This window comes from Fopius arisanus, unplaced genomic scaffold, assembly GCF_000806365.1.
Source record: "Fopius arisanus strain USDA-PBARC FA_bdor unplaced genomic scaffold, ASM80636v1 scaffold00020, whole genome shotgun sequence".
NCBI classification, from domain to species: domain Eukaryota; kingdom Metazoa; phylum Arthropoda; class Insecta; order Hymenoptera; family Braconidae; genus Fopius; species Fopius arisanus.
In genome coordinates this window covers 1,212,032-1,237,224 of record NW_011887759.1, presented here as the reverse complement: position 1 = coordinate 1,237,224, position 25,193 = coordinate 1,212,032, and the positions used below count along the sequence as shown (strand labels likewise).

Here is a 25,193-nt window from a genome sequence, read left to right as displayed (position 1 = left end):
ACTGAGCCTCTACTTTAGTCAATCCTCTTTGGCCTGGACAGTGCATGAAACAATGATCCAGTTCAAGAATAAAAGTGAATTATCCAAATGAGCACAGAGGAGGCCCTGAATTGCTGTCATTTGACGTTTCAGGTTATAGAATTACGGCTTTTTGTTTTTTTTTCCGGCTATGCAACCACGTATCTCATAAAAAGGTCTCTAACCCAGCAATTAATCGTCTTAAGTTTATCCGAGACCTCAATAAATCCTCAACACTCGCGATCAATAAAGAACGCAATAACAGTATTTTCTTTCTTTATCATAGAATTGAAGAATCTAATACGCATATTTGTCGGTCGATATAATTTTTTATGATTAATTGGCTAACGTATTGGTGATTATTGCAATGACCTTATCTCTTATCTTAATTTACTGGCACTCAGCCGAGTGTCAATGTCAACAACTGAGATATTAGAGATACCGTAAAAAATGTAAATTTTCATTGTCTTCCAAACTAGGAATGGACTAGAGCTTTGAAAAATGTTGCCAGAAGGTGAAGCAAGCATCGAGGAGATGGCAAAGGGTAAATATTCAATGGTCGCATGTAGCAGAATCTTTAAATAGGCTTGAAGCCGCAGTATTTATCGTCAATCTTCAACTGTCTGTGTGTATGTTCCAGGTACGGAAAATCAGCCAACAGGCGATGATACTCACTCGGGTAAGTCTATTGAGTGTCTCAATGTCACTCAGACACGTGCATCCCACACAAATGCAAATGTACATTGATAATTTAATTAGAAAACAAGTGTATGTACTTTGAGGTGACGCTGGCTCAGGGCTTCATCGTTTCAGTTGACCCTAGTGCCTCTGACATTGTGCAATTAGCTGTGAAAATACTTAAAAGTTCCATTTGTTCTTCCTTCAGACACTGGTGAACAGCGAGCCGGACACAATGAGACTACCCAGGACAGTGGAGTGGATGTTTCTGTACTTGTGCAAGATCCTTTGACACTCCATGGATCAATTCAGGGAGAAATGAGCGATGTGGCGAGTATTTATACTGCCAGTACGTCAGTATCTGGCTATGGTGAGTGATCATGCTCAAAAAATATCCCTTCACCTTCCACTAAATCTACAAAACGATATTGCAGAGAGTAGCTCAAGCCGTGTGAGTGCAGTGACAGTGGTTCTACCGTGGGGAGCGCAGAAAGAGACAGTGAAACCCCAGCATATAGAAGATATGGATCTCAGACCGGGGGAATTCGTCATGAGAACTCTCTTCGCTGATTTTGCTAGTCAGGCAGAGAGGAAAATTGAGGCAGTAATGACTGAGACTGAGAAGCCATTGTCAAAAGTTCTCCAGAGAGGTGAAGATGCCCAATTTGATCAACTGTTGTCGGCGTTTGGCTCAGTGGCCGAGCACTGCCTCCCTTCGATCCTTCGTTCACTCTTCAAGTGGTATGAGAGACAGTTGGTGGATCAGGGAACTGATCAGAAGAAGCCAGCCCCTGGCAAAGATGATCAGAAAGGCAAGAGCATCATGTACACCATTGTCTCTTCTAACGTTGAGGTCCCAGAGAGGAGTGAATCTGATTTACTTCAAGAACGTCGTGATCTTGCAGTCGAATTCATCTTTTGCCTCATGCTCATTGAAGTGTTGAGACAATTACCCTTTCACCCAGGCCACGAGGATCTCGTCACAGACATTGAGAATATTGCATTCAAACACTTCAAGTACAGGGAGGGCATTCAAAATGAGCCCAATGCAGTAAATATCCATATTATTGCTGATCTCTTTGCTGAAGTTATTGGAGTACTGGCTCAATCCAGATTTATGGCTGTTAGAAAACGTTTTATGGCCGATCTCAAGGAACTCAGGGCTAAAGAACCGGGACCTCATACCACCCAGAGCATAATTTCACTCCTCATGGGGATGAAATTCTTCAGAGTGAAGATGGTACCAATCGAGGAGTTCGAGGCATCCTTCCAATTTATGCAAGAGTGTGCACAGTATTTCTTGGAAGTTAAGGACAAAGATGTGAAGCATGCACTCGCTGGATTATTCGTAGAGATATTAGTACCTGTTGCTGCTGCGGTGAAGAACGAAGTGAATGTTCCTTGTTTGAAAAACTTTGTTGAAATGCTTTATTCAAATACACTAGATATGTGCACCAAATCGAAACATAGATTAGCACTATTTCCCCTCGTTACGTGTCTTCTGTGCGTCAGTCAGAAAACTTTTTTCTTAGCAAATTGGCATTACTTTTTAGCCATGTGTCTCTCTCACTTGAAGACTCGAGATCCAAAGATGAGTCGAGTAGCTCTAGAAGCATTATATCGTCTACTGTGGGTCTACATGATTAGGATTAAGTGCGAGAGTAACTCAGCAACTCAAAGTCGACTCCAGAGTATCGTAAACTCTCTATTCCCTAAGGGATCCAAAGCAGTGATGCCCAGAGACACTCCCCTCAACATTTTCGTTAAAATCATCCAATTCATAGCCCAAGAGAGACTCGATTTCGCTATGAGAGAAATAGTATTCGATCTATTGTCAGTTGGAAGGCCAGTGAAGATTATTCTCACTCCAGAACGAATGAGCATTGGTCTCAGAGCATTTTTGGTTGTTGCTGACAGTTTGCAACAGAAGGAAGGGGAACCTCCAATGCCTAGAACGATGGGGGTACTTCCCAGTGGCAACACCATGCGAGTTAAAAAGACTTTCCTCAATAAAATGTTAACCGAAGACACTGCACGGAGTATTGGAATGTCCTCGTACTTCCCCCACGTTCGTAGAGTCTTTGTCGACATTCTCAGAGCTTTAGACGTCCATTATGGCCGCCCCCTGATGATGACTAGCACTCAAAACATGAACAAAGAGCCTGACGAAATGATAACAGGGGAGCGGAAACCCAGGATCGATTTATTCAGGACTTGTGTGGCTGCTGTGCCTAGACTCATTCCTGATGGTATGACTGGAGCTGAGCTTGTTGATCTCCTTGGGAGACTGACAGTACATATGGATGAAGAGCTGCGAGGATTGGCTTATCAGAGTTTACAGACTCTAGTGATAGATTTTCCGGACTGGAGACAAGATGTTGTGCTGGGCTTTACTCAGTTTCTGGCTAGAGACGTGCAGGACACTTTTCCCCAGCTTGTTGACAATGGATTAAGGATGCTCCTACAATTATTGACATCTTGGAAAAATGCACTGATTAGTCCAAGTCCCAGGGCTAAAGAACAAAGTGATAATAACAGGATTAACCCGAGAGTTGAAGTTGCAGTGAAGAAGGCCGATCCAACTCAAAAAGTCGAGCAGGCTTCGAGTGTTTTCCATTTTGTCGAGGGTTTTGCTCTTGTTATGTTGTGCAATTGTCGGTTGTACCCTCGACGACTTGCTGTGCATATCTTGAGAGAAGTTAAGGTGTTGCTGAAGGCACTCGGAGGCCTGGAAACTGATCAGCCGATTATTGATGTCATCGATGCCTGCTGTCCTTCGGTTGTGGAAAAATGCTATCATTTGCTGCCACCTGCTGAAAAGGCTGCTGCTGCCTCCACTTCCAATGTGGATCTCCAGTGGATAGCTGACAGAAGCAGCTGCGTCTGGACTGCTGGATTCCATGATGAGAACAGCACCAAGAGCTCCTCATTACTCAATCTCAATGGAGCTGATCCCTGGAGCACTTGTCTTTTTGCCTTTCTGGAAAAAGATAGAGTGCTGACGTTGTGTCCCAATGCAACTGCTCACTCATGGCCCATTGTCTTCACACGAATTAATTCGCTGTTTACTGTCGTTGATCCAACGTAAGTTTTTTATTTAAAATCTCAATTTCCCTTCGTATTGCGGCCCACATAATTATTCAGTAAATAATTCAATAATGAAGTGGTTAAATCAGATAAATCGAAGTTTGAACCACCATTAAATATCGATTGATAAAGAGAAACTGCGGACTTTATGAAGAAATGTTAAAAAATTTTCTCGAAACTTCATTGAGCTGCAGAAAAATCCTTTATTGGTCGCAATTTAATCGGGGTTATTAAGCTTTAATGACTCAAGCGACTTAGTGTCTCTTCGGTTGCCATTGCAGGCCTGTCAATGATAACAGAGCTTCGTTGTTACGGAGTTCCACAGCCGTAAGGAAACCAGTGAACGAGAGGGATGTCTACATGCATATCTGGAAAAATTATTTAACCTTTGGTTATCGCGTTGTACCACCCATCCCTAGCCCAATTATTCGCTGCGCTAGTCCCGATCTCAGTCTCAGGTAAGTCAGAATTACAATGAGTACATATATATTTATACTCAACATTGTTCTAATTACATTAAACGTGCCATATTAATTATTTGCTGATATGCTAAATATTAATATTTCATATATATTGACTATCTAGCGTTAATTAATGGGTGTTGGGTCTTGTCTGCTTATGTCTGTTGTACCACCGTATAACACTTGCTCTTGATTTAAGCACAATAGTCATCACTCAAACATTTTGTCAGAATTATCGCACAAATCAATTGAACAGTCGACAGGAAAAAAAATCGCCGCTGACGAAATTAAGAGGAGAAATACTTCTAATCAATTCACCCCGGGTCAATTTTCTATGAATATTGTGTGATTCAAGGAAGATCTGAATAATATTATCAGGGATGCCCAAATATTTTTGGTTTTTTACGTTCACATTCTTTTCTACGTTTGGAATTAAATATCAGAGATTTTCATCCAACCTTGCTTGCACGGCATTTTGCAATGATGTCGGCTAATAAATTATTTAAATCATTTTCTAAAAATGGTAGTAAATCCATTCGTATTTAGGATTGCATTGGAAATTGATTTTCAGCGGAAAAATCGAGTTCTCGATACTTCAAACGCGTGGAACTGCTCCTTCATAAACGGATCTGAGGAAATAATATCCTTGGAAGAAAAAAAATCCTGTCTAATTTAATAAAAATAATAATAATTTATCTACGTCTGTCGTTCGGTTCATTAATTTTAGTTGTACGTTGAAATCACGAGTGAAAAGACACTCTCGAAAATTCAGAAATTTCCCTGATTGAGATGATGGGCACATACTCTTGGAAAACTCCCCTGGGAATTGCGTTCAATACTTGTATCTTCCACAGGAAGATAGGGAAGAGAGAAAAACAAAGCACCAATTTATACCCCCCAGAAGCTTTCTCATGTTCACACTCCATAATAACTGCACTGCATCAAGCATGTCAATTGATGTTTTCCTAGAATTCTAAGAATACTCTAGAATTTTGTCTTTTCCTCTATCTAATTTGTCATTGTCCAAAAGAAAAAATGCAAAAAAAACCCCTAAAAATACAAATCAAACTCAAAAATCATAAATAATGAGTTGAAACGAGCATTGGTGGTACACACTGTATTGCATACTCCTAGTGGTCAGCATACGGTGGAGTTTGGTGTATTATGCATGAGTAAGGAGTTGAGTCAGAGCCTGGAGAATCTCGGTGGGGCGCAGACCCTGCCGGGACGTTTCTCCGTACCGTCCATATCCGGAATCTACACCAGGCATAAGCGGACCAGGTGAGCCAAAGATGAGACGTGCAAACAAATAAATCAAACACCAAAAAAAAGCCCAATAATCAAGGAACAACGGTTCCACTGCACTGGGTTAATGAAAAAAATTATAAGAGAGAAAAAAAATCAGTATTTAACGCACTGTGAGAAAATAAACCAATTATCGTTTAGTTCGAGACCATTCTCAACACTGTTTCTAACTATGAGGTGACTGTAATTAGCGTAGATCACCTTTTATCGTACCCGAGTAGATTGAGTTATTTTTCAACGCACGTAGACTTTTCCCCTTATTGTAACACAGTTGAGACAAGTTTTATGAGAAGGAATTCTGTAGTAAAGTTCATTATTTTTGCCGTAACAGCTCATCCCCAGATAGCCTCTCGGCAGAAAGAGGAGATAACAAGTCCCCAGGAACAAATGCCAGCCCTTCGGCACTCTATAAACTGACAGTGCCCTTATTGAGGTGCGAGGCGGTCGATGTGAGGGATGCCGTAGTCCAGGCTATTGGAAAAGTTAACGCAGATGCTCTTAAGTGGGTCTTGTTAATTCATTACGATATTACGCGTAAGACTTAATAGTTCCTTTTGACAATGACTTTATTCGTTTCGCCTTAGGGATTTAATGGAAGAGCTTGTCCCTTTCATACGCGAAGCTGTTGATAGGAAACAAGAGAACATGCGACGTAGAAGACGAAGGGATGCTCTGAGACTTCATCTTGTTCGAGTATTAGAGCTTGTAGCCGAGTATGGAACATTCGGAATTTGGTAAGAAAACGTTGAAGAACGTACAATGTTATATAAATTTAACCGAGTAATGTTTCTTCATCTCGATTTATTTTCTGATTGCCGAAAGTCCTGCGGTGTTAGACCGTGAAACACAGTCGCTTCACCCCACATTCGTCGAGTATATAGACGGTGCAAGGCTTTATCTCGAAAATGAAACAGACAAGGAAGCACCGGCCGTACGTGACATTAAGTTACACTTCTGTAACTTTATCCGAAAGATGATTAAAAGTTTCTCACGTAAGTTCTTTGTAAAGTTATTTAGCCTGGGGTTTTGGGATTTTATCAGAGATCTGTTTTTTCGTGCTTTTAACGGTTAATATTTCTGGATGCAGTTGATACATGTCACTCATTGCTGAAACGTGACCTCCGGAGGAACTTGTTCACCCTTTTTGCTGCATGGGCCGGCCCCTATGGGAAGCCTTTGACCAACACTTCGACATCACTTGATGAGGAAAAAACGTGCTCAGAGCTTCAACTATCCGCTTTACAGGCAATGAGTGGGTTACTCTGCTGTGGACCGTGTTTCAATTCTCAGCTGCTCTCTGAAGAGGGGGCTATTCTCTATCAATGGTTGGATTTACTTCTCTCCAGTAAAGACGAAAAGGTATTTGGGGAATTGAGTGTAACGAGCACTATTTCGTTATAGACATTGAGTTATGGAGTTTAGTCGATAAATTTATCGAAAATCATGAGGATGGAATTCTAATGTCGACACGTTCATCGGCTCATTATCTATCATTTTTCACAGAGACTTTGCTCCAAAATTCGATGATACTATTATTTAAAACCCTCAGAAACGTGAAAATCCATTTTTTTCACCATCGACCCACCACTTGATTTATGACTTTTCAAACACAAAGTGGCTTTCCCCTAAAGTTACATTTTTCCATTAATCGGTTCTTTGTTTAACATAAACTTACTTCGCCGATGATATTAGAACGCTCAAAGACCCCAGAAACTTTGATTTTTCCAAACAGTAAGATTTTTCCAAATAGTAAGATTTTTCCTCGAACCAACCATTGATTTCCCTTAAATTCTCGAAACGTTTCGAACGCTGAGAAAGCCATAAAACTGAACAGCCTCTCCAAATCATGTACTTAATATGTTCACTTCGTAGATAATATTAAATTGCGAAAAAGAACTTGACTATTTAAAGTAACACAATTCGTTGGATAGAAATGTGTAAAAGAGAATTTTCCATGCACGTTAAATTTTCTCACATAAATTTTATTAGATTGCGCCGCTGTACTTTCAGGTGGCATTGGAACAATTTGCCATGAAAATATTTTTGATACGAAAGTTTGAATTACATTGAGTGCATAGTATGTAGTTGGAAGTTAGCAAGGATGAATGTTTATTTCTCAACTCTCGAATGGAAAGGGCTGCGACTCGCGTCGTTGAATTTTGCGGCGATTTAGTATTGTGGTCAAGTGTCGCACATTTTGGTCACGAATAATCCTGAGAAGGTGAAAAATGATACGTTGTCAAAGATTAATAACATGATTCAAAATGGAATTGAATGGAGATTGTGAAGAGAAAAATGTGAATGATTTTAACACTAGGTGTGACAAAGTGAGCTCTATTCATACAAACGGACAATTTCAAAGCCTTCAGCCCCTCTCCTTTCTTCACTTGGTTATTGATGCGTGAAAAAAGAGTGATAAGTTCCGCATTATGAATTATAATGGACCGTTCGTCTAATATACACTCGATCACTGAGGACTATTCAAATATAATAAGAATTAATACAAATTTCCAACAAACTTATGTGATTCTTTTAATGATTTAATTAAAAAAATGTGCAGTTTCTAAAATTTCGCACAATTTTTAATCGTCACGGTCGACTTTTTCTTCATGTAACTGAATATTTGACGTAGGGAAACGTTTAGAAGAGTTGATTCCGAGTCTTCCCTTCAGGAAAATTTTTCTACATTTCAGATTTATGCACTGGCTCGCGAGACAGTGGTGTTACTACTGGAAGGAAATCCAGACATTGGAACCCTCCTTGATTGGGTTGTGGATCGCTGCTACACAGGCATGCCCCAGGTAGCCGACGGCTGCTATCTTGCCCTCGCTTCTATTTTCAGTGCCAGGTAATCTCGCCCACTCCTTTTACCACAGAAACCCACGCACGGAGACAATTAAATAGTCAAAATTTCCATATTCACGGGAGAGTACTATAGCAAAAGGGTGTTCAACGGACCCGCAATAATCATCCTTTTTATATTGCTTGGAAACCACTACCGTCGTCCATACGATATCGGATAATATAATAATAATACAATATAACATGAAAGCTTATCTGTTATCTGGGAATATTCACTATATTCCATCGTAATGTTGATGGTTTTCTGTCACGCACGGAGATAAATATGCAGAAAAAATTGCGGAGCTCTTAATCCATCGATTGCGAAAACCACTCGGAAAATTTTAGTGGCAATATCATAATTTTCTGAGGAAAATCAGATAAAAATTGCTCAACGCTCCGAAAAAAAAAAATCGATAACAATTCTATAAAACTTTTCTCGGCCACATTTCGCTTCAAAATTAGAAGGAAGATATGTAATTTTATTGAATATTTTATTGGTAATTTTGTGGTAATTACAGCTGTCCACAGAACGCTTTACCTGTAAAAAGTTAAATAACAATTCCGACGGAGGAATTTCGACTATTTAATTTTCTCCATGTACGAATGGACGGTGAGATAAATGTGAAATAAAAAAAATACAACATGTATATATCCTCGGATTCCAGGGAGTATCCATGTGATCATTACACGAGTGTAATAAATGTCAGTCTGATGAACACGGGTTGTCCCCGTGCACCAGTTCAAGACGCCGCAATTCAGCTTCTCCAACTCCTGGACCAGAGATTCTTCGGAAATATTCGACCACTGCCAGGGGCTGAGCTTGACAGCGGTGGGTATTGTATTCTTATCCGATATTTTATTGACTTAGTCTCCTGCTTGTCGTGGACTCAATTTCCCTCAGCTCACAGCCCTCAGTCCAGGGAACCTCGTAAACGATCGTTCTTTGTCTGGCAACTTTGCTGCTCGATCTCCTCACATCGCTCACTACAAAGCGAAAATAAAATTATCAAACGGGTTTACTGAGTGGCTTACTGAGGGGGCAATTCTAAATTAAAGCGTATTGATTTGAGGGGATAAGCTAAAAGGATGCTACAGATCGCGCAAACAACTTCAGTATTGAGAATGAAACAATACGATTCCTGTTTGGGCCAACATAATAGGATCATTCAATAAGGAGTAAACGGCGCTACACTAGCCCAATTTAGTAGTTTCCCTAATTTTCATTAAAGTTTCCAAATAAGAAGATCCGCCAAAAAACATGACGACACTTTCATAGCTGAAGAAAATCGTCAAGATATTAAACAATTAATTAAACAATGAACAACGGATAAACATTTGAGTTGTAACTTTCGATTTTTTTGTGTACTTGCTGGGCTTGCGATTATTGAAGCAACCGATAAACAGTTAAGTCGATATTGCTGAAAATTTGAGCACGCCTGATTTGCATCACCATTTACTTGGAAACTTTGTTCATTCATTCTGAGCCACAGGGATCTGTAGGAATTTTCCTTGAAATTTTCCAGAGGATTGCGCAACTATTTCTACAATCAAAAGGCTGAAAACAAATATTACCCACTTCTAATAAAAACTATTGATGATAAAATGCATATCATAAATTGCTTGGTTTCTCAAGTGGTTTGTTTATAACTGGCCACAGAGTTGTATCCAGAATTAGAACAATTTTGTTACGAAATAAAATACCATGATTCGATACTGGTGTGCCAGAGTGCCATCTTCTCGGCCTCCTGAGGATCAATCGTACAACGGCTTTACGGAAGTTTTGTCCGCTCGCACAGTACAGTACGAAGTTTATTCCAAAATTAGTATCAAAGAGAATGTTAGCGATGTGCTGAGCTATTACAGTGGACCTTGGATCATCTTGGTGTACCTAAGGAACAAAATGTAAACGTCACAATGTGCACGAAGCCTTCATAAGTAGTACTATCCATAGCTAATCATTTCCATCTCCTATCTCTCACTCCACCTATTCACCAATAACTCAACAAAGTAAACAGTTCCATCTATAAAACCATGAAGATATTACATGTATCCGGGAATAACTTTGATCAATCGATCGAGAGTAGTGTTAACCCCCGTGCATTCAATGAAACTTAACTTTCACTAATTTATACCCCCACGTCGATGCCGGAGGACCAAATATCAGTGGCCAGATCGATTTTAAATCCCGGAAATACCTAAATAGCCAACTCATTCTTTTTCCATTTGTTATAGTGTCGTTAAATGTGCGAGAACTCAATAAAAGCGTGATGAATTGAAAAAAGAGCAATTCATGGGAAGATATAGATGATGAAGATATACGATTGTCATTCGGTATTCCCTTGGAATGATTATAATACGGTATTATTCACCTACCTCGAGAAATGCTCTGACTCTCATGACGTAGGCCGGCAGATTGAAGCAGAGAAAAACGGTGGAAACTACCAGTAGCATTTTTGTGACTGTCGCCTGAGACACGCCGATGTTTCCGCACTTGGGATCTCTGCTCTGGCCATTAGTGGTCAGTGTCCTCCGTACATTAGCCAACCTCCAGACAGTCCTCGAAATAAGCCCATTGAGAATGACAATGACAGTGAAAGGTAGAACGAAAGTTAAGATGGTATCAGCGGCATTAAATACATTGGCAAAATTCTCCCTCTCCGCCACCAACAAACACGCTGTTATATTTTGTTTATGCTGCATGGGCTGGGGACTGGTGAGCCATAGAACTGGACTGCACAGCACCACTCCAATTCCAGTGATTAAAGTCAGGACCAGTTTGGCTTTTGCCACTGTGCACATTGACTGCCGTCGCAGGGGATACTGCACTGCTATGAAACGTTCAACGGTGAACGATACCACAAACCATACACTCAAAAAACTACACAATGTCGATAGATAGACAAAAAATTGACAGTAACCCTCAAGGTTGAAAATGCCAATTCCCACCATGTTCAACCACACGACGAATACCGCCACCAGGAAGCCCGTATCACTTATCACGAGGGCTGCCAGATACCAGCTCGATGAAGCTCTTCGCATTTTTGTGTAGAAAAATACGTACACTGATAAACAATTGCCTAAAGTACCCAGGGATACTAATACCGGTGTATAATACATCTGGATTGCAATCATGGTTGTCTCTGCCCAATCCGATTGATTCGTCATTTTGCTCGACTCTCTTTCCTTCATTGTTGATTCTTCAAATTCCACCAATCTAAATATTTTCAACGCACATTTGATCGAGTAGTTAAACACTTGACTCGTTCACTCTGTAATCGTTTACCGTTCATGTCAATTCAACATTCTCGAAAACTTGTTTTATTTGATACATCCAAAAGCGTGAGTTGTTTGAATTTTCAAGGATAAAAACTGCTGAGGGGATTCTGTTAACGTCCGGGAATCCTCCCCTGTGTTCAAATTCGATAGGAATAAATAGTTACGGGTTACCGTCGATCACCTTCCTCTGGAGTTCCGCTTACTTGTGAGGATTGTACGGCATGATGCGAGGCTTGATAAAGCCCGCCTCAGTCTTCAAAGCTTTTTGGCTTCTGCGCGCCAGTGCTTTCGGACAGACAAACTCCATTCCAGCACCTTGCCTGGAAAACTACCCCCTTTATTTACAATCAGCAAGTGTTTACCAACTCTTGGCACCCCTCTGTCAATCTAAAGTCAGGAGCAATTGATTGCCCCTGGTTATTTTCTTCCAAGTATATGTCCCCAGTTTAGGGTATCTTTTATGTACTCATAGTATTTTCTTCTACAGGACCGGAAGAGTTGACTTCTACGATTGTAACGACTGCTGGAGCTGTCGGATTGACAAATACAGCCGGATCAACCTCACCGACTAAAGCGGGAACCCTTGATGCGCTCCTGAGGAATACTTATTGCCGCAATCAGATGTATCTTTCGAGACAACTTGCTCAGCTTCATCCTGAGCTCACAATGCCCATGTTCAGCGGTGAGTTGGCGTTTACTCTAAACGAATTTCGTGGGCTTATCAAATTAAAACTGCGTGTGACTTTCAATCGAAATTTATGCATGAGAATTAGTGGAAAATTCCACTGAATATTCAAAGGTTCAATCGTCCCAGGACATACTTGAGTATTTGGGGCGTCCTGACTGTCTGGGAAATCTCGAGATATTACAAGATATTACAAAGGAGTATTTTCAATAATTATAGAGGGTTGGAGGGGGTAAGTGATAACAGTAAGGATTTGTGATGAAATTTTGACAAGACATTCGAAAATGGCGTGGTCTGACGTGACAGTGGGATCAGGACGCGGGTCAAATGTGACAGCATCGGTTTGGAATCAGTGGGTTCCATTTATAACCATTATTTCCCTCTTTTTCTTTCACCTCGATGCTCACCCGCTTGGGCTATCTCCCACCCGTCACAGCTCCCTGAAATCCATTCTAAAATCGTGAGTTACGAAGCTCAAAAACACTCTACATTTAGAATCTAAACACGTGCGGAAGTTTCCTCAACGTTTTATTCCATATAATTTTTTGCTCAATTTTTCACTCCAATTTTTTTTACTCGGCCTCTGGGAACATTTTTTGCACCTTATCACACTCTCTCTCCATATATTTTTTATCTACAAGTATACATCAGGCGACTGATGGAGTAATTGCTCTTGAAACATCTGTCAGACATCAACCGGTTCCCTACCCTTTTCGCACTCGCCGTATCAACTCGACCACTACTTTTCTCTCATCTCCTTTTCCCTTCCCTCTATCTCCTTGTTACTCTTCCGTGCTGTATGCGTGATATATAATGCCTCGAAACCAAGTGATTCACCTATATTAGAACTACTATGCACTACATCATCTTTCAGAGATAACACACAGATTTCAAACAGCAAGACGTGAAGTCCGACAATTGTTACTCCAATATCTGCTGCCTTGGCTCCACAACATGGAACTCGTCGATCCTAACGTACCACCACCAGCTAATCCATCAAGCTATTATCAGGTATACACATCGTATAAAACGTTAAGACAATAACGAAATTATAAAAAAACAAACCTACTGCACCCGCAGGGTTTCTATTCTTGACGGACTCCATTTACAGCACACAATTATTATTAAATAATGGCAAAAACATTTTTATACAATTTAATAATTGTAATTTACATCAAACACTCCGGATTTGGCCGGTAAATTTGTCCTCTCATTCTCGAAGTGAGGAAAATATAAATTCAAATGATGGAGAATTTCGTATCGGCAATAATTGCTTGTATTAATTTTTTTTTTTGAGAGTATTAATGCGGTGAACAACTTCGATCAATTATAGAATTTCTATTATCATCTTTGGCAGAGTAAGAATATCAGTAGAGGGCCTGCAGTTTTTAAACTAAGTAATGAGATATGTGCATCAGCAGTTTTTCGCAGTTGGGCAGTTTGAAATACTTTTGTCTGTGGAATTTGAAAAAATCGAAAAAAAATTGGAGGTGCCGGGTATCGATCCCGGTACCTCTCGCATGCTAAGCGAGCGCTCTACCATCTGAGCTACACCCCCTGTTATACATTTAAGAGAATACAGCGAAACCGGTGTCCTTTCACACTGTGCTACTGTAGTATAACTGTCCTATAATTGAATAATTCACTGAAAATCAGAACTAGACCTTTAGATATAAAAATATGGAAAGAGTAATTTTAAATGAATTCTTAACTCTCTGAAAATATAATTGAAAGATTTCAATAAAATAAAATAATTTGAAAATAATTTCCGCCGTTAATTCCAACAATTGACATTTCTCTCCTCTCCTTCTCGGTTTTCTAAAATAAATTACTACAGTCGTGCCCTTGATTTTTCCCCGAAGAGTATGAAATGATAGAGAGCTAGAGAGCGTATGGATATCGAGTCCTTAATCTCACGAATCGAAATACGAATCGGCAATTTCGGCAAGCTCCGTCTATTCTTTGATGATGAGTAAATTTTTCAGATAACCATCGTTCCGTTTTACACTCTTGCTTATCTGATGTTTCAGTATTACACCTCCGACGTTAGCCGTGGAGGAGCAAAGAGAGAAGGTTGGGGGAGTGCAGAAGCTACTGAAATGGTTCTCAACAATCTCTTTTACATTACGGCAAAGGTAAAGATTACAGAGATCACTGGCATGATGATATCGTGTCCTTGATGGTATAAAAATAATCTTCAAATTTTCCCCTCAGTTCTCCGACGAGCATCCGAAAGAGGTGGAGGAGCTGTGGGCGACGTTGTGCGGCTGCTGGCCGAATAATCTCAAAGTGATAATCCGTTATTTGATAATAGTATCAGGCATGGCGCCACAGGAACTACTCCCCTACGCAAAACGAGTAGTTCTCTTCCTGGCTCGCTCAAGAGCAGAGAGATTAGTAGACGAAATGATGACAGAGCTCCAAACAGTGGAGACTTTAAATTGCTTAATTGAGAGAACTGAAACGCCTCCTTTCTACCGTTTAACAAGTATGAGAAAAGCGTCATCCCACAGTGACGCACCTGCAGCAGATCCAGGAAATCCATCTCGCGATCTTGCGGTGGAGAAGGGTACAATTCATACAAAACGACACTCTGGGGAGGACCCAGTGAAGACTGGCTCTAAATCAGACACCGCCCTGCGAGCCCTCGCTGGATTTCAGCCATCAAAACCCGAGAAAGCTAGGACTACCAGTGGCCCCTCAATTCTCCCCGATGACTTTTCAACCCCCACAACCGAAGTAGAACTCACCGAGGAGATTTATCCCCGAAATGCCGTCACGGTGTCCACTAAAATTGGACAAAACGAGAAATTCGATATTCCTCAACCCCATCCATTACCGATGCCAGAGTACGGTGGGTACTTTGCACCTCTGACAGAATATCTACCCGATGCATCACAACCAATTAGTGGGTTCCATCGCTGCAACATTGCAGTTATGCTTTTAACAGATATCGTCGTCGATGGAATTCAAATAGACTGGTCGATTCACGTACCTTTGATGCTGCACATCGTCTTCCTTGGACTCGATCACTCACGTCCTTTGGTCCGAGATCACTGTCGTCTGCTCTTATTAAATCTCCTTGTGGTCCTCGGTGATCATAGAGACCACTTGGGCGTTGCCAGGGTACTTCTTGCGTCACGAACAGAGCAATTAGGTTTGGGCTTAACAACTCCAAACTTACATGTATTAGAACACAACTTCACAGAAGTCGATCCTGAATTTGATAGCTATTTATACGGCCCACCTCCACCCACCGCCACTCCTCCCCGGACCACCTCACCTCCCCCATTGTCTTCTGTACCTGACCCACCCTGTCCGCCACCTCCGCCTCCCATGCCACCCCCTCCACCACCCCCTTTACCATCTGAGGAAAATTTTAATGTAAAAAATCCATCGCCTGGACAAACTTCGTTAGAATCCTCACCCTCGCACTCTCCTATTCCTTCTAATAGCCTCACTCCACCGAATGTTGGAGGGACAGAGACTAAGCAGGACTTCAATACGACACTGAGACCTTGGCAGACTCCTACAGGTCCTCCTGTCATCGTAACACCTGAAGACACTGCTATTTGGAATGGGCCTCAGCCTGGACCCAATATGGCTATTCAAGATGTGATTAAATCGTTGATCAACTTCTTGGCATCGAGAACTGTTCAGCCCCTGTGGAATTATGAGGATATGACTGCGAAAACCTGGTGGGTTCGAAGCGCTGAACAATTGACTGTTCTATTGAGACATGTTTTGAGGGTTTTTAGAGACTCTCTCCCGCATGCACATGTCAGTCAGCGATGGGCGGAGACTGCCTTGCAGCTTGGATTATCTTGTTCATCGAGACATTATGCTGGACGATCGTTACAAGTTTTCAGGGCTCTCAGAGTTCCAATTACATCGAGAATGCTCTCCGATATTCTATCGAGATTAGTAGAAACAGTAGCTGAACAGGGTGAGGACATGCAGGGTTACGTAACTGAACTTCTTCTGACCTTAGAAGCAGCAGTCGACTCTCTAGAGTCAGATTTTCGTCCCCTGGACTTCATGAAGGAGATCTTCAAGTCAACGCCGAATTTGAATAATAAGGATGCAGCTTCTGGAATTATTGCGAATAAGAGAAATATTGGAGTGGGCTATCCACCTGGTCCCCACGTCTTTAATCACCTCAATCAGACTGGGCACGCCAGAAGCACGAGTTACTCTGTCAGCTACTGCATGAGGAAATCGGCAGGACCAGCAAATTCCGATTCAAAGGAAGATTCAAGAGTATCCAATAAATATCCCATTTCAAACCTCTCAAGATCCCGATCTGCCCAGTCCCTGAAGCTGTTGGGGGACTCAGCGACTCAAGACGACAAAATGACCATTCTGGCTCAATTATTCTGGCTATCAGTATCTCTCCTGGAATCCGACTATGAGCATGAATTTTTATTGGCACTGAGACTACTGGGCCGAGTGCTACATCGATTGCCCCTCGATCGTCCGGACGCTAGGGATAAAGTGGAAAAACTCCAGCAGCAGTTGGGGTGGAGTTCATTCCCTGGAGTCCATGCATTATTATTGAAAGGCTGCACCAGTCCGAATACTTATGAGCCAGTTGTAACTCTATTGTCTCAATTTACTCCCCTGTTGGATCTACCATTCGTCGATCCCACGCAGAATCTCGCATTTCCCATGAACGTGATCTCTTTATTACCGTATATGTTATTAAATTACGAGGACGCTAATGAGCTTTGTATTAGAAGTGCTGAGAACATTGCCCAGGTGTCCGCGGAGAAAGGAAAGAAGCTAGATCATTTGGGCACTGTGATGACGTTGTACAGTAGGAGAACATTTAGTAAGGAGAGTTTTCAGTGGACAAAGTGCGTTGTTAAATATCTTTATGACACCTATGCTCATTTGAGCTTCAATATGCTCGCCTTCCTGGTGGAGGTGCTCGAGAAGGGACCTGCTAGCATCGCTCTACCTGTCCTCAGTATTATTCATTGTCTTCTGCATTATGTGGATCTTGCCTCCAGAGCGGCACAGCCTATCAATACAGAATTGTTGAGAGTCATCTCGAAATATGTTGAGGTGAGTAGTCAACCTTTCCAATTATTCCAGTAGCTTAAGTGATAAAGTCACCTAAACCCAACTTGACGTATTTTTAATTATCCACGACGAACATCACATTAATTAATATCAATAGGTTTACTGCATTAATGAATATTTCATAGAATTATAATGGTTGACTTAACACGCTTTCTCGCCCCTGATTGATTTCATGGGATCAGAGAGACGGTTGATTAAAACTTTGAAATTATGCAAATAACTTCCAGGGCCTATACTGGAAGGAGGCGTTGAAGATTCTGAAGCTAGTCGTGACGAGGTCATCCACTCTTGTCGCTCCTCCAACTTCGGTTCATGGACCATCCTGGGAACCGTCCATGACTTCTCCTCATCCCAGCTTCACTGATACGGAGATATTTACGAAGAAAGAACTCCCTGGTGAGAATTTTTGATCTAGTGAATATACTCTTTCTCTTTGATGCTAATTTTCTCATTGTTTTTCTTCTTTGTAACATTTGCATGGACTTTTTGCGGACTGCACACACACTTGACACCTCTCAGGTTGCGATAAAAATAATAACCAATGTTTGTGGCTGTAGATCGATTTGGTCCTGACAATAAAGACAATATTTTTTTTAGTTTTGCGCACATTTATAATTTTTTGAAACCCTCCCATCCTCACCCATGAATGGTGAGACGCGATATCATTCATTTTTTGATGCTTTATCGACTATGTAACTTAGGGAGAACAATGGACTTCACGTACGACGTGACAAAAACACCGATTATTGGGAAGAGATGGTTGAGAAGACAAATTGAGGATGAAAAGACATCGGCATCACCGAGACGTTCTTTATCACTCTCGCCCGCAGATAGTAACGCCATTTCGGGGTGGAAAAGACCTTGGATGTCTCAGGTGAGCTTGAAAAATTCATGAAGTCATTTAAAAAATCGTGCTACGTGGAAATTCAATTGGAGATAGTATATTGTTATATCGATAAAAATGATACGTGAAGAAAAATTGATGAAATCAATTCAATCAATTGAAATCAAATAAATAAAAAGTCTGAAAAATTATCTATTCCATAGAAGAAAAACTGACTTCTAACATGTGGATAATCAATATTTCTAGTACTCACTTGGCGTCCAGAATTTAAATATTTTATTATTACAAAAAATCCCACACTAAATATCAGAAATTCCCGATAATACAAAATAAATTCCTGTCACTTCTATACTTTCTTGACTAATATATACAAAATCCACTTGTTCAATTCTGTTATACATGTACAGAATAGGTTGTTAAAATCTTTAAATTTCGAGGTATTAACTAACAACTGACCACAAACAAGTGTATGCATTCATAATACTATTTTACTAAATTATAATTAAACTGCATTTATCCACTTCACTCCTAAATAATATTTTCCATAATTTGATAATTCTCATCATGTTTATTAAAAACAGGGACGAGTGAGAGAGTGCCTGGTGAATCTTCTGCGTCCATTTGGTCAGCCAGTGGGTCTCCCCAAGAGTCCATCTGTAAGTACCTTACCTCCGAAATAATTTTTCCCAGTCAAATCATCCCACTTGATTTTCAGGATGAACAGATTAGCTCAATGACACTATGTAGCAAGGTAAAGAGGGTCTGATTTCAAAATTTCAAATGAAAATTGAAAAATGACGATTATGAATTATTGGAAACACACATAAAGGCTTAACTCACACTATCAGGGTTTTACGACACCCGTGAAAATTTAATGAAGTAGAATTTATATATTTTTTTTTACTTTACTATGTGCTTTGATGTTGAGAATTTAATTGTGTCGCGTAAACCATGTGAGTCATGTTAGTTTAATCACGCACAAGACTTCGATTATCACGCTGAAGTGTCATAGATGGGCTTTACAGTGAAAACGAATCAGTAGTGAAGTGGTGCAGGAGGAGTTTATTTCAAATTGAACTATCATTTCCTCTATTCGAATTGAGATTTTCGATAGGAAAATCGTAGAATTATGATTTTTCACAGATTTTTCTACATCTCAACGATTTTCTACGGAAATTGACCAATTCTAAATTGATTTTCCTCAAGATTCATAGACTGCGTAAAATTATATGGTCTATAAAAATATATAAGAACCCTCCACATAGGCTTGCAGTGAATTCCATACAAAAGTTGATCCGATAATGCCATTACAGATTTTTTATAACTTCATACATTTGTTAACATTGCACCATCCTTATGAAACTCCTTCACTACTAATGGAAATGAAAATCATTGCCAAATACTAAATAATTGATTCGGAACTACAGGTAATATTCAGTCAAAGTTCGGACCTCATGGAGAGGCAGTCGTCAATGGCATCATCGACTGAAGAAGTGTCAGGAGCGAATAATGATCTGAGCGGTGGATCGCGTCGTGATGACGAGCAGTTTGGAGTTTTCAAGGATTTCGATTTTCTCGAGTACGAGAGCGAGAGCGTTGAAGGCGAGAGTACTGATAACTTCAACTGGGGTGTGCGAAGACGTCCCCTGAGTGAGGGTGAAGAAAGAGAGCCTAGCCTGCGTCAACTCGAGGAGAGTCTCTCGGAGAAAACTGTTTCATCGAGCAAGCACACGTCTCGCCGAGGTGGTGTAGCCGAAGAGTCATCAGACGACGAGGTGGGCTCAGAATCACCGCTGGATGAAGTACCATCTGGGTCTGGGGCTGGCCAGGAGCCAACGATCGCCGGAATTTTCCCACCTTCTTCGTTGTCACTGATCCCTAGCCGTTCGCGCCATGACTCTTCCACAAGATCAGACACATCTGGTTCGAGTGCGGGAGACCTTGGGGATGTAACCCCCTGCAATGCCTCACCAAATTTATCAGCCCTCATGCCATTTGGCCGACAAATTGTTCGGGATGACGCCGAGGAAATATGGCGACAACAGATTCAACATCTGATCTCACAGGTTCCCTACAATATCCTTGATTTTTTCCACCTCTTGAGTAAAATATTGAGGGACGTTTGCAGCAAGTCAGTGGGATTATCCCGAGAGGCCAGTGCATTGTTGACCAATGGGAGCACTGCTGCATCGCAATTAGCCTCTTACTTGTCCACTCATGCAGAATTACTCAGTTCAAAAGCAGAACCACCATTAGTCTGGTTTTCCACTGTCGTTTTTTCCCATCAGAGATTACACGAAACCCTCCGATTTGGCATGCTCGAGATTCAGGAGCACTTGGAGACATTCTTAGATAAAAAGGATCACGCAACTGAGTGTTTAGAAGCTGTCAAAGCAACGAATAAACTCCAGGTTCTGGGAGAGGTCCATCCGGACAGTGTACCAGAGGATATGCTCCTCGGACTAGGGCGATCATTTTACAAGCTTCATTTCCAACTGTTGCTTCTCATCGAGGCTGCCAACAAGATGCTATTTGCATTGTTAAAAGCATCGAAGAATATATCTGTGCAGTTGCACGACATGTCCCCTGAGATTTCTATGATGAAGACTGCATTGTGTAGAGCTCTGGAAGAGAGTACTGAGAGTGAACGAGGAACACCCACTCCAACCCCCTCACCGAGTCCTTTACCTGTTGCTGGCTCCATTGAAGAAGTCATCCGGGTGGCTGAGCTCTTGAGATCTGCTCGGTGGTCTGCAGCCCTCGAAGCAGTCAGGCTGCATCGAGCCCAATGGCCAGGGGATCCCTTCCATGACGATGACGATGTTACAACAGCTGTCAATATGTATTGTAAATACCTTGGACAAGATCGCTCTGATCTGTTTGTAGTAACAAAAAGTGATACCGAGACGATGGAGATTTTTGACAGGCTCATGGAGAGCCTCTTTCAAGTGTTGTCAGCAGTCACGGGGCTTGAAGCTGCGGTCAAAGCTGTCCGAGCGCAAGCGTCAAGTTCAAAAGCTGATTGTTAGTTGATTTGTGACGATTAATCACGTTTTTTTCTCTTTTTTAATTTTTTTTTCGTCGATTATTATGTAGAAATAGAGCATTTACAAGTCTTTCTTTTGTAATCACTGAGAGTATATCATGGCAAGAATCGTATCACTGTTGAGACTCTGGTTCTGATTATAATCACGGGACTGATTAGATAAATTTTTGATCAAGGAATTTATGATGAATCAAAGGACTTTTAGTATAAGTGTAATCAGCGTCAATTATTATTCAATGAGGAAAATAAATGTTGATGTCAAATTATGATTTTTTTTTTTCGACTTTATTCTTTTCCTGCTGAAGAATTTGTGTGAAGGGAGAGGAAAAAAAGTGATGGAGGCTGTTTTAAACAAAAAGGGAACAAGTCTCCAGACATCTGTCCTTTAAACCATGACGGTGTCGCTCTCTTTCCATTCGCTTTGGTCTTTACTTCCTCTCCGTTATGTATATACGTGCGTTCCGCCGGATAAACGCTCTGGGGGCACGTGCCCTCGTCAACCCAACTTTTTTGCTCACTCGTTTTTGCTTCCCAACGAAAGCATTGTATTTATTACATTTTAAATATGAGAAGATAATATTCATTATTTCTATTGGAAATTACGTAAAATCTCATAGAAACTTGAGAATTTATATTTTTGAGACATGATTTCGTTTTTGAAGGCTCAATTTTTACAGAATTCCTCATATATACAATGAATTTTGCTGATAACAACTTTAAATTTAAGTACCAGTCTAGTAATGAATGAGATACAAGGATTAATTAACCTTCGGATTTATTTAAATATCGTCTGTCTTAAATGCCTCAGCAGCTTGCAAACCAATTGTAGACTCAGGTTTTTATATAGGTCAATCAAAATACATCGATTCGTACTAATTTTTCGTAATACAGCAATTTTTCTTAATCTTTATATCGTGGGCATGATTGTTTGGAAGAAATTGGCATAGTTCACATTTTGTGCGATTCTACCTGTAACGATATTTAACCGCTGGCGCAGATGAAAAAAAAAAACAGATTCGCATATGACTTAATATATAATATATCTTGCATACTTCTGTCGTTTGCTTGTTATTTTTTCTTTCATCGTTCTTCAGTTCTTTTTTTTCATTTTCGCCCACAAACGCAATCGTAAAATTCAGTATCAGATTTCTTCAATGGGTTTAGCAATATACTGAAGCAGGTGACGTCTCTAAGTTTCTTTGAGGTGAAAATAAATGTAATAAGAGACGGGGGGCGAAATGTTAAATAAAGTCCACATGAATGTTGGAGTCAAAATTGTCAAGAAATGTTAATGAAAAAATTTAAGAACAAATTTTCCAATAGATTATCTGTTTGGGGGTGATAATTTTGTTTACTGAGGTACTGTTGTCATCGGGAATTCAATACTTTTGAAGACAGATCTCAAAACTTCTCCCACTGAGATGTTGCCTCGAGTGTATTTACCAAAGGGTATTGTCCCTCGTCGAGGAGGTGTAAACAGCCCGTTGGTCTTTTTTATAATCTGGAAGCCCTCGTTTGGATGAAATGGTGATCCCATATTAAGCCTTGAGAAAAATCGATGCTGTTGGTCCCAACGATTCTCCCACTTATTATTTTGCTCCTGGGAGGGCCAAAGGGCCCCAGATCTTCATCATATGTTTTCACTTTTCGCGTTTCAGGAGTTTTCTCGTAGACCCACTGTGACAGGTTGTCCGGGAGGCTTCCAGAAATTCGAGCTTGGGACAAGTGTTTCAGTGAGAAAAAAAAAGAACGTTTTAGTTTTTTTTCTTCTTGGGTCATTGACACATGTTGACTTGGCCAGTTTTCCCGGCGATGGGAATGTGAAGCATAAATGTTTGTAATTTCATTGAATTTTCGGGTGTAGGGACTTGGGAGTTTCTCGTCAGTTTAGAGGAGTGGTTTTAATCGTATTGTCAATAAATGCACGGTGGCTATTTGCGAGATTGATGGAGGTCTGAATGAAACGAGGAAGTTTTCCTCGAGTGAAGAACAACAGATTTCTCAAGGCTAACTACAACCACCGTTGTCTATTTATACTAGACTGCACCCACACGTTTGCTCTCTCTTGGACTCCAGCGTGTGCTGGTTCAAACATCGTATCCGGATGAGGTGTCTTCTCCAGCGGAACCAGAGGGATCGTCTGGAAGGGTATATACAGAGAGATTGTCTCTACTCGAAAACCTTAAAACATCCGGAGCAGAAGTCTCTGTGTTATGGTAACTGATTTATGAGTTTTGGTGGTATTCATGTAGTTGTGATTTGTCATGGATTTTTTTTTCGAGATGGTGAAACCCCCCGGGTGCTGGACGAAGGGGTGTCCAGGCGGCTGGACGGGCTGGACACACGGCACGACAGAGCACCACGTGCGAACGCAAATCACCAGCTGCCTCAGTATCCAGACCCTGAACATCTAAAATTAGCGCAGTTTGCTTTCTTCCACTCACTTGAACAATTTTTTTTTTTCAATCGGTAGACGAAAATCACTTTGTTTTATTTTTCATTCAAGGAAGCCATCCGATCTATTCTTAATTTAGGTTAATTCCTTGACGAGTTGTTATTAATTCTGGGGGGAAGTGGTGAAAGACAGGAGATGTGCGGAAAATTCCACACGAATTATTTTAAGAATATCTCGGAACAAAATATCAAAGAATTTTTAGTGATTTAGATTAAGTCTACGGAAAAATTCTCACGACGTTTTATCAATAGGAGGTAGCCAAAATTAAATACCCACATTATAGTCAACTGAGTTATTTATCGAATATTTAACAATTGAAAATATTTCAGGAAAACTGTAGATTTAAAAATTCACAAGTCCATTACTAATTTATTGGCAAAAAGTTGTACCGTACGCCTAGTACATGTTGAAAATTTCCCAAAATTTCAGTCGCAATTGAAATTTCTCATTTATCGTGGGAAGTCGTAGAATATTCAAGAAATTAAACGATCGATCAATGAAGAATCCTGATATTTTTCAAGTGTAATTTTTCAACAATGTGCCACTTGTTTTTGTGACTGTTTTTTGAATGGCTTTAATCAGGTTAATGAAAAAGTTCAATAACCTTGAGGGAATAGTAGGCCGTAAATAGGGGTTCATCGTCCCAGGTAGATGTGTCTGGTGTTGAAGGAGTCTATGGGGAAGAACCGGACGAAATTCCCGGGACACGAAGAGCGGTCCCTAAAAAGCTTGTATGTGGTGGGACATCTGCGCCAAGAGCGGATGCAGGCTGCATTTTACGAGCGCCCAATGCAACCGATTCTCCATTGGGTACACCCGCACATACACCCTCACTCTGCCCCATCTCACTTTCCACCTTCATCCTCAAACCTTCTATAATTAGAGTTTGCTTCCTCCGATGGGTGTACACTGTACAGCGGTCTATGCAAAGACATGACCAATGGGCTGTTGAGGAATCAGAGCTCATTGCCAAAAGTTTCACTCCCAATTGCCAACCAAGAAAATAAGAATGAGTTTCGTTATACACATGATCAGTATGCGGGTTAACGATTTAGGGACACATCAAGGCTCACTGCCAATACCGTTTGACGTAATCATCATCCAATGTTGGATTTCTTCAATGGTTTATTTATGGATTCTCCAACTAAATGATCACTCCAATCTCAACAATGACCCGTTGGAGACATTTCACATCAATATGATTGAGGGTGAAACTTTTACGGTGAAAATAAATTTACGCAGATCTATTGCTGAGGAACATTGATTGCGCTTCACAGAGGCATTACTCCGCTTCTTGTTCGTCTGGATCTCCAATGAATCTCCTACCTCGCTTGGGCTATACATAGATTCAATGTTTCCCAGCAACTTTCAGTCTCTTTGTTCTCTCAACAGAATACTCATTGATTCAT

The 25,193-nt window shown here is 40.8% G+C and overlaps 2 protein-coding genes, 1 long non-coding RNA gene and 1 other non-coding gene across 7 annotated transcripts; 2 read left to right on the top strand and 2 right to left on the bottom strand.

Annotated features, from left to right (window-relative positions):
* The first annotated feature begins 25 nt into the window (after positions 1-25).
* Positions 26-21,595, top strand: fry (Protein furry). 4 transcript variants are annotated; one of them, XM_011301183.1, is made up of 21 exons: positions 28-132; positions 498-562; positions 659-697; positions 905-1,066; positions 1,131-3,780; positions 4,065-4,241; positions 5,379-5,525; positions 5,881-6,051; positions 6,134-6,283; positions 6,372-6,541; positions 6,637-6,908; positions 8,243-8,397; positions 9,059-9,222; positions 12,157-12,351; positions 13,229-13,365; positions 14,385-14,489; positions 14,569-17,421; positions 17,667-17,835; positions 18,141-18,313; positions 18,865-18,939; positions 19,711-21,595. In XM_011301183.1, exons 2-21 carry the CDS (start codon positions 520-522, stop codon positions 21,310-21,312), a joined length of 9,609 nt encoding a protein of 3,202 aa, XP_011299485.1. In that variant the 5' UTR covers positions 28-132; positions 498-519; the 3' UTR covers positions 21,313-21,595. The 4 variants fall into 4 exon arrangements, with proteins under 4 accessions (XP_011299488.1, XP_011299485.1, XP_011299487.1 ...); XM_011301184.1 differs by having other exon boundaries at positions 106-194; XM_011301185.1 differs by lacking the exon at positions 5,379-5,525.
* CNMaR (CNMamide Receptor) lies at positions 9,160-11,955 on the bottom strand. Its single transcript, XM_011301182.1, has 3 exons — positions 10,767-11,955; positions 10,095-10,281; positions 9,160-9,377 (listed from the first exon to the last, which is right to left on the bottom strand). Exons 1-3 carry the CDS (start codon positions 11,580-11,582, stop codon positions 9,250-9,252), a joined length of 1,131 nt encoding a protein of 376 aa, XP_011299484.1. The 5' UTR covers positions 11,583-11,955; the 3' UTR covers positions 9,160-9,249.
* TRNAA-AGC (transfer RNA alanine (anticodon AGC)) lies at positions 13,840-13,912 on the bottom strand. The gene has a single exon. It is a non-coding gene; the product is annotated as a tRNA-Ala (tRNA).
* A 1,366-nt stretch (positions 21,596-22,961) lies between the features above and the next one.
* LOC105264357 (uncharacterized) lies at positions 22,962-24,066 on the top strand. The gene is made up of 2 exons (XR_891988.1): positions 22,962-23,545; positions 23,612-24,066. It is a non-coding gene; the product is annotated as an uncharacterized lncRNA (long non-coding RNA).
* The last annotated feature ends 1,127 nt before the right edge of the window (positions 24,067-25,193 follow it).

Excerpts from the sequence above, each read along its gene's own strand:
- CNMaR (XM_011301182.1), bottom strand. The coding sequence starts at position 11,582 with ATGAAGGAAAGAGAGTCGAGCAAAATGACGAATCAATCGGATTGGGCA. Across the intron at positions 10,282-10,766 it reads GAGTCAGAGCATTTCTCGAG|GTACACCAAGATGATCCAAG; the intron begins GTAGGTGAATAA and ends TTTGTTCCTTAG. Across the intron at positions 9,378-10,094 it reads CACACCAGTATCGAATCATG|TGAGCGATGTGAGGAGATCG; the intron begins GTATTTTATTTC and ends TTCGCTTTGTAG.
- fry (XM_011301183.1), top strand. The coding sequence starts at position 520 with ATGTTGCCAGAAGGTGAAGCAAGCATCGAGGAGATGGCAAAGG. Across the intron at positions 4,242-5,378 it reads AGTCCCGATCTCAGTCTCAG|TGGTCAGCATACGGTGGAGT; the intron begins GTAAGTCAGAAT and ends GCATACTCCTAG. Across the intron at positions 9,223-12,156 it reads AGGGGCTGAGCTTGACAGCG|GACCGGAAGAGTTGACTTCT; the intron begins GTGGGTATTGTA and ends TTTCTTCTACAG.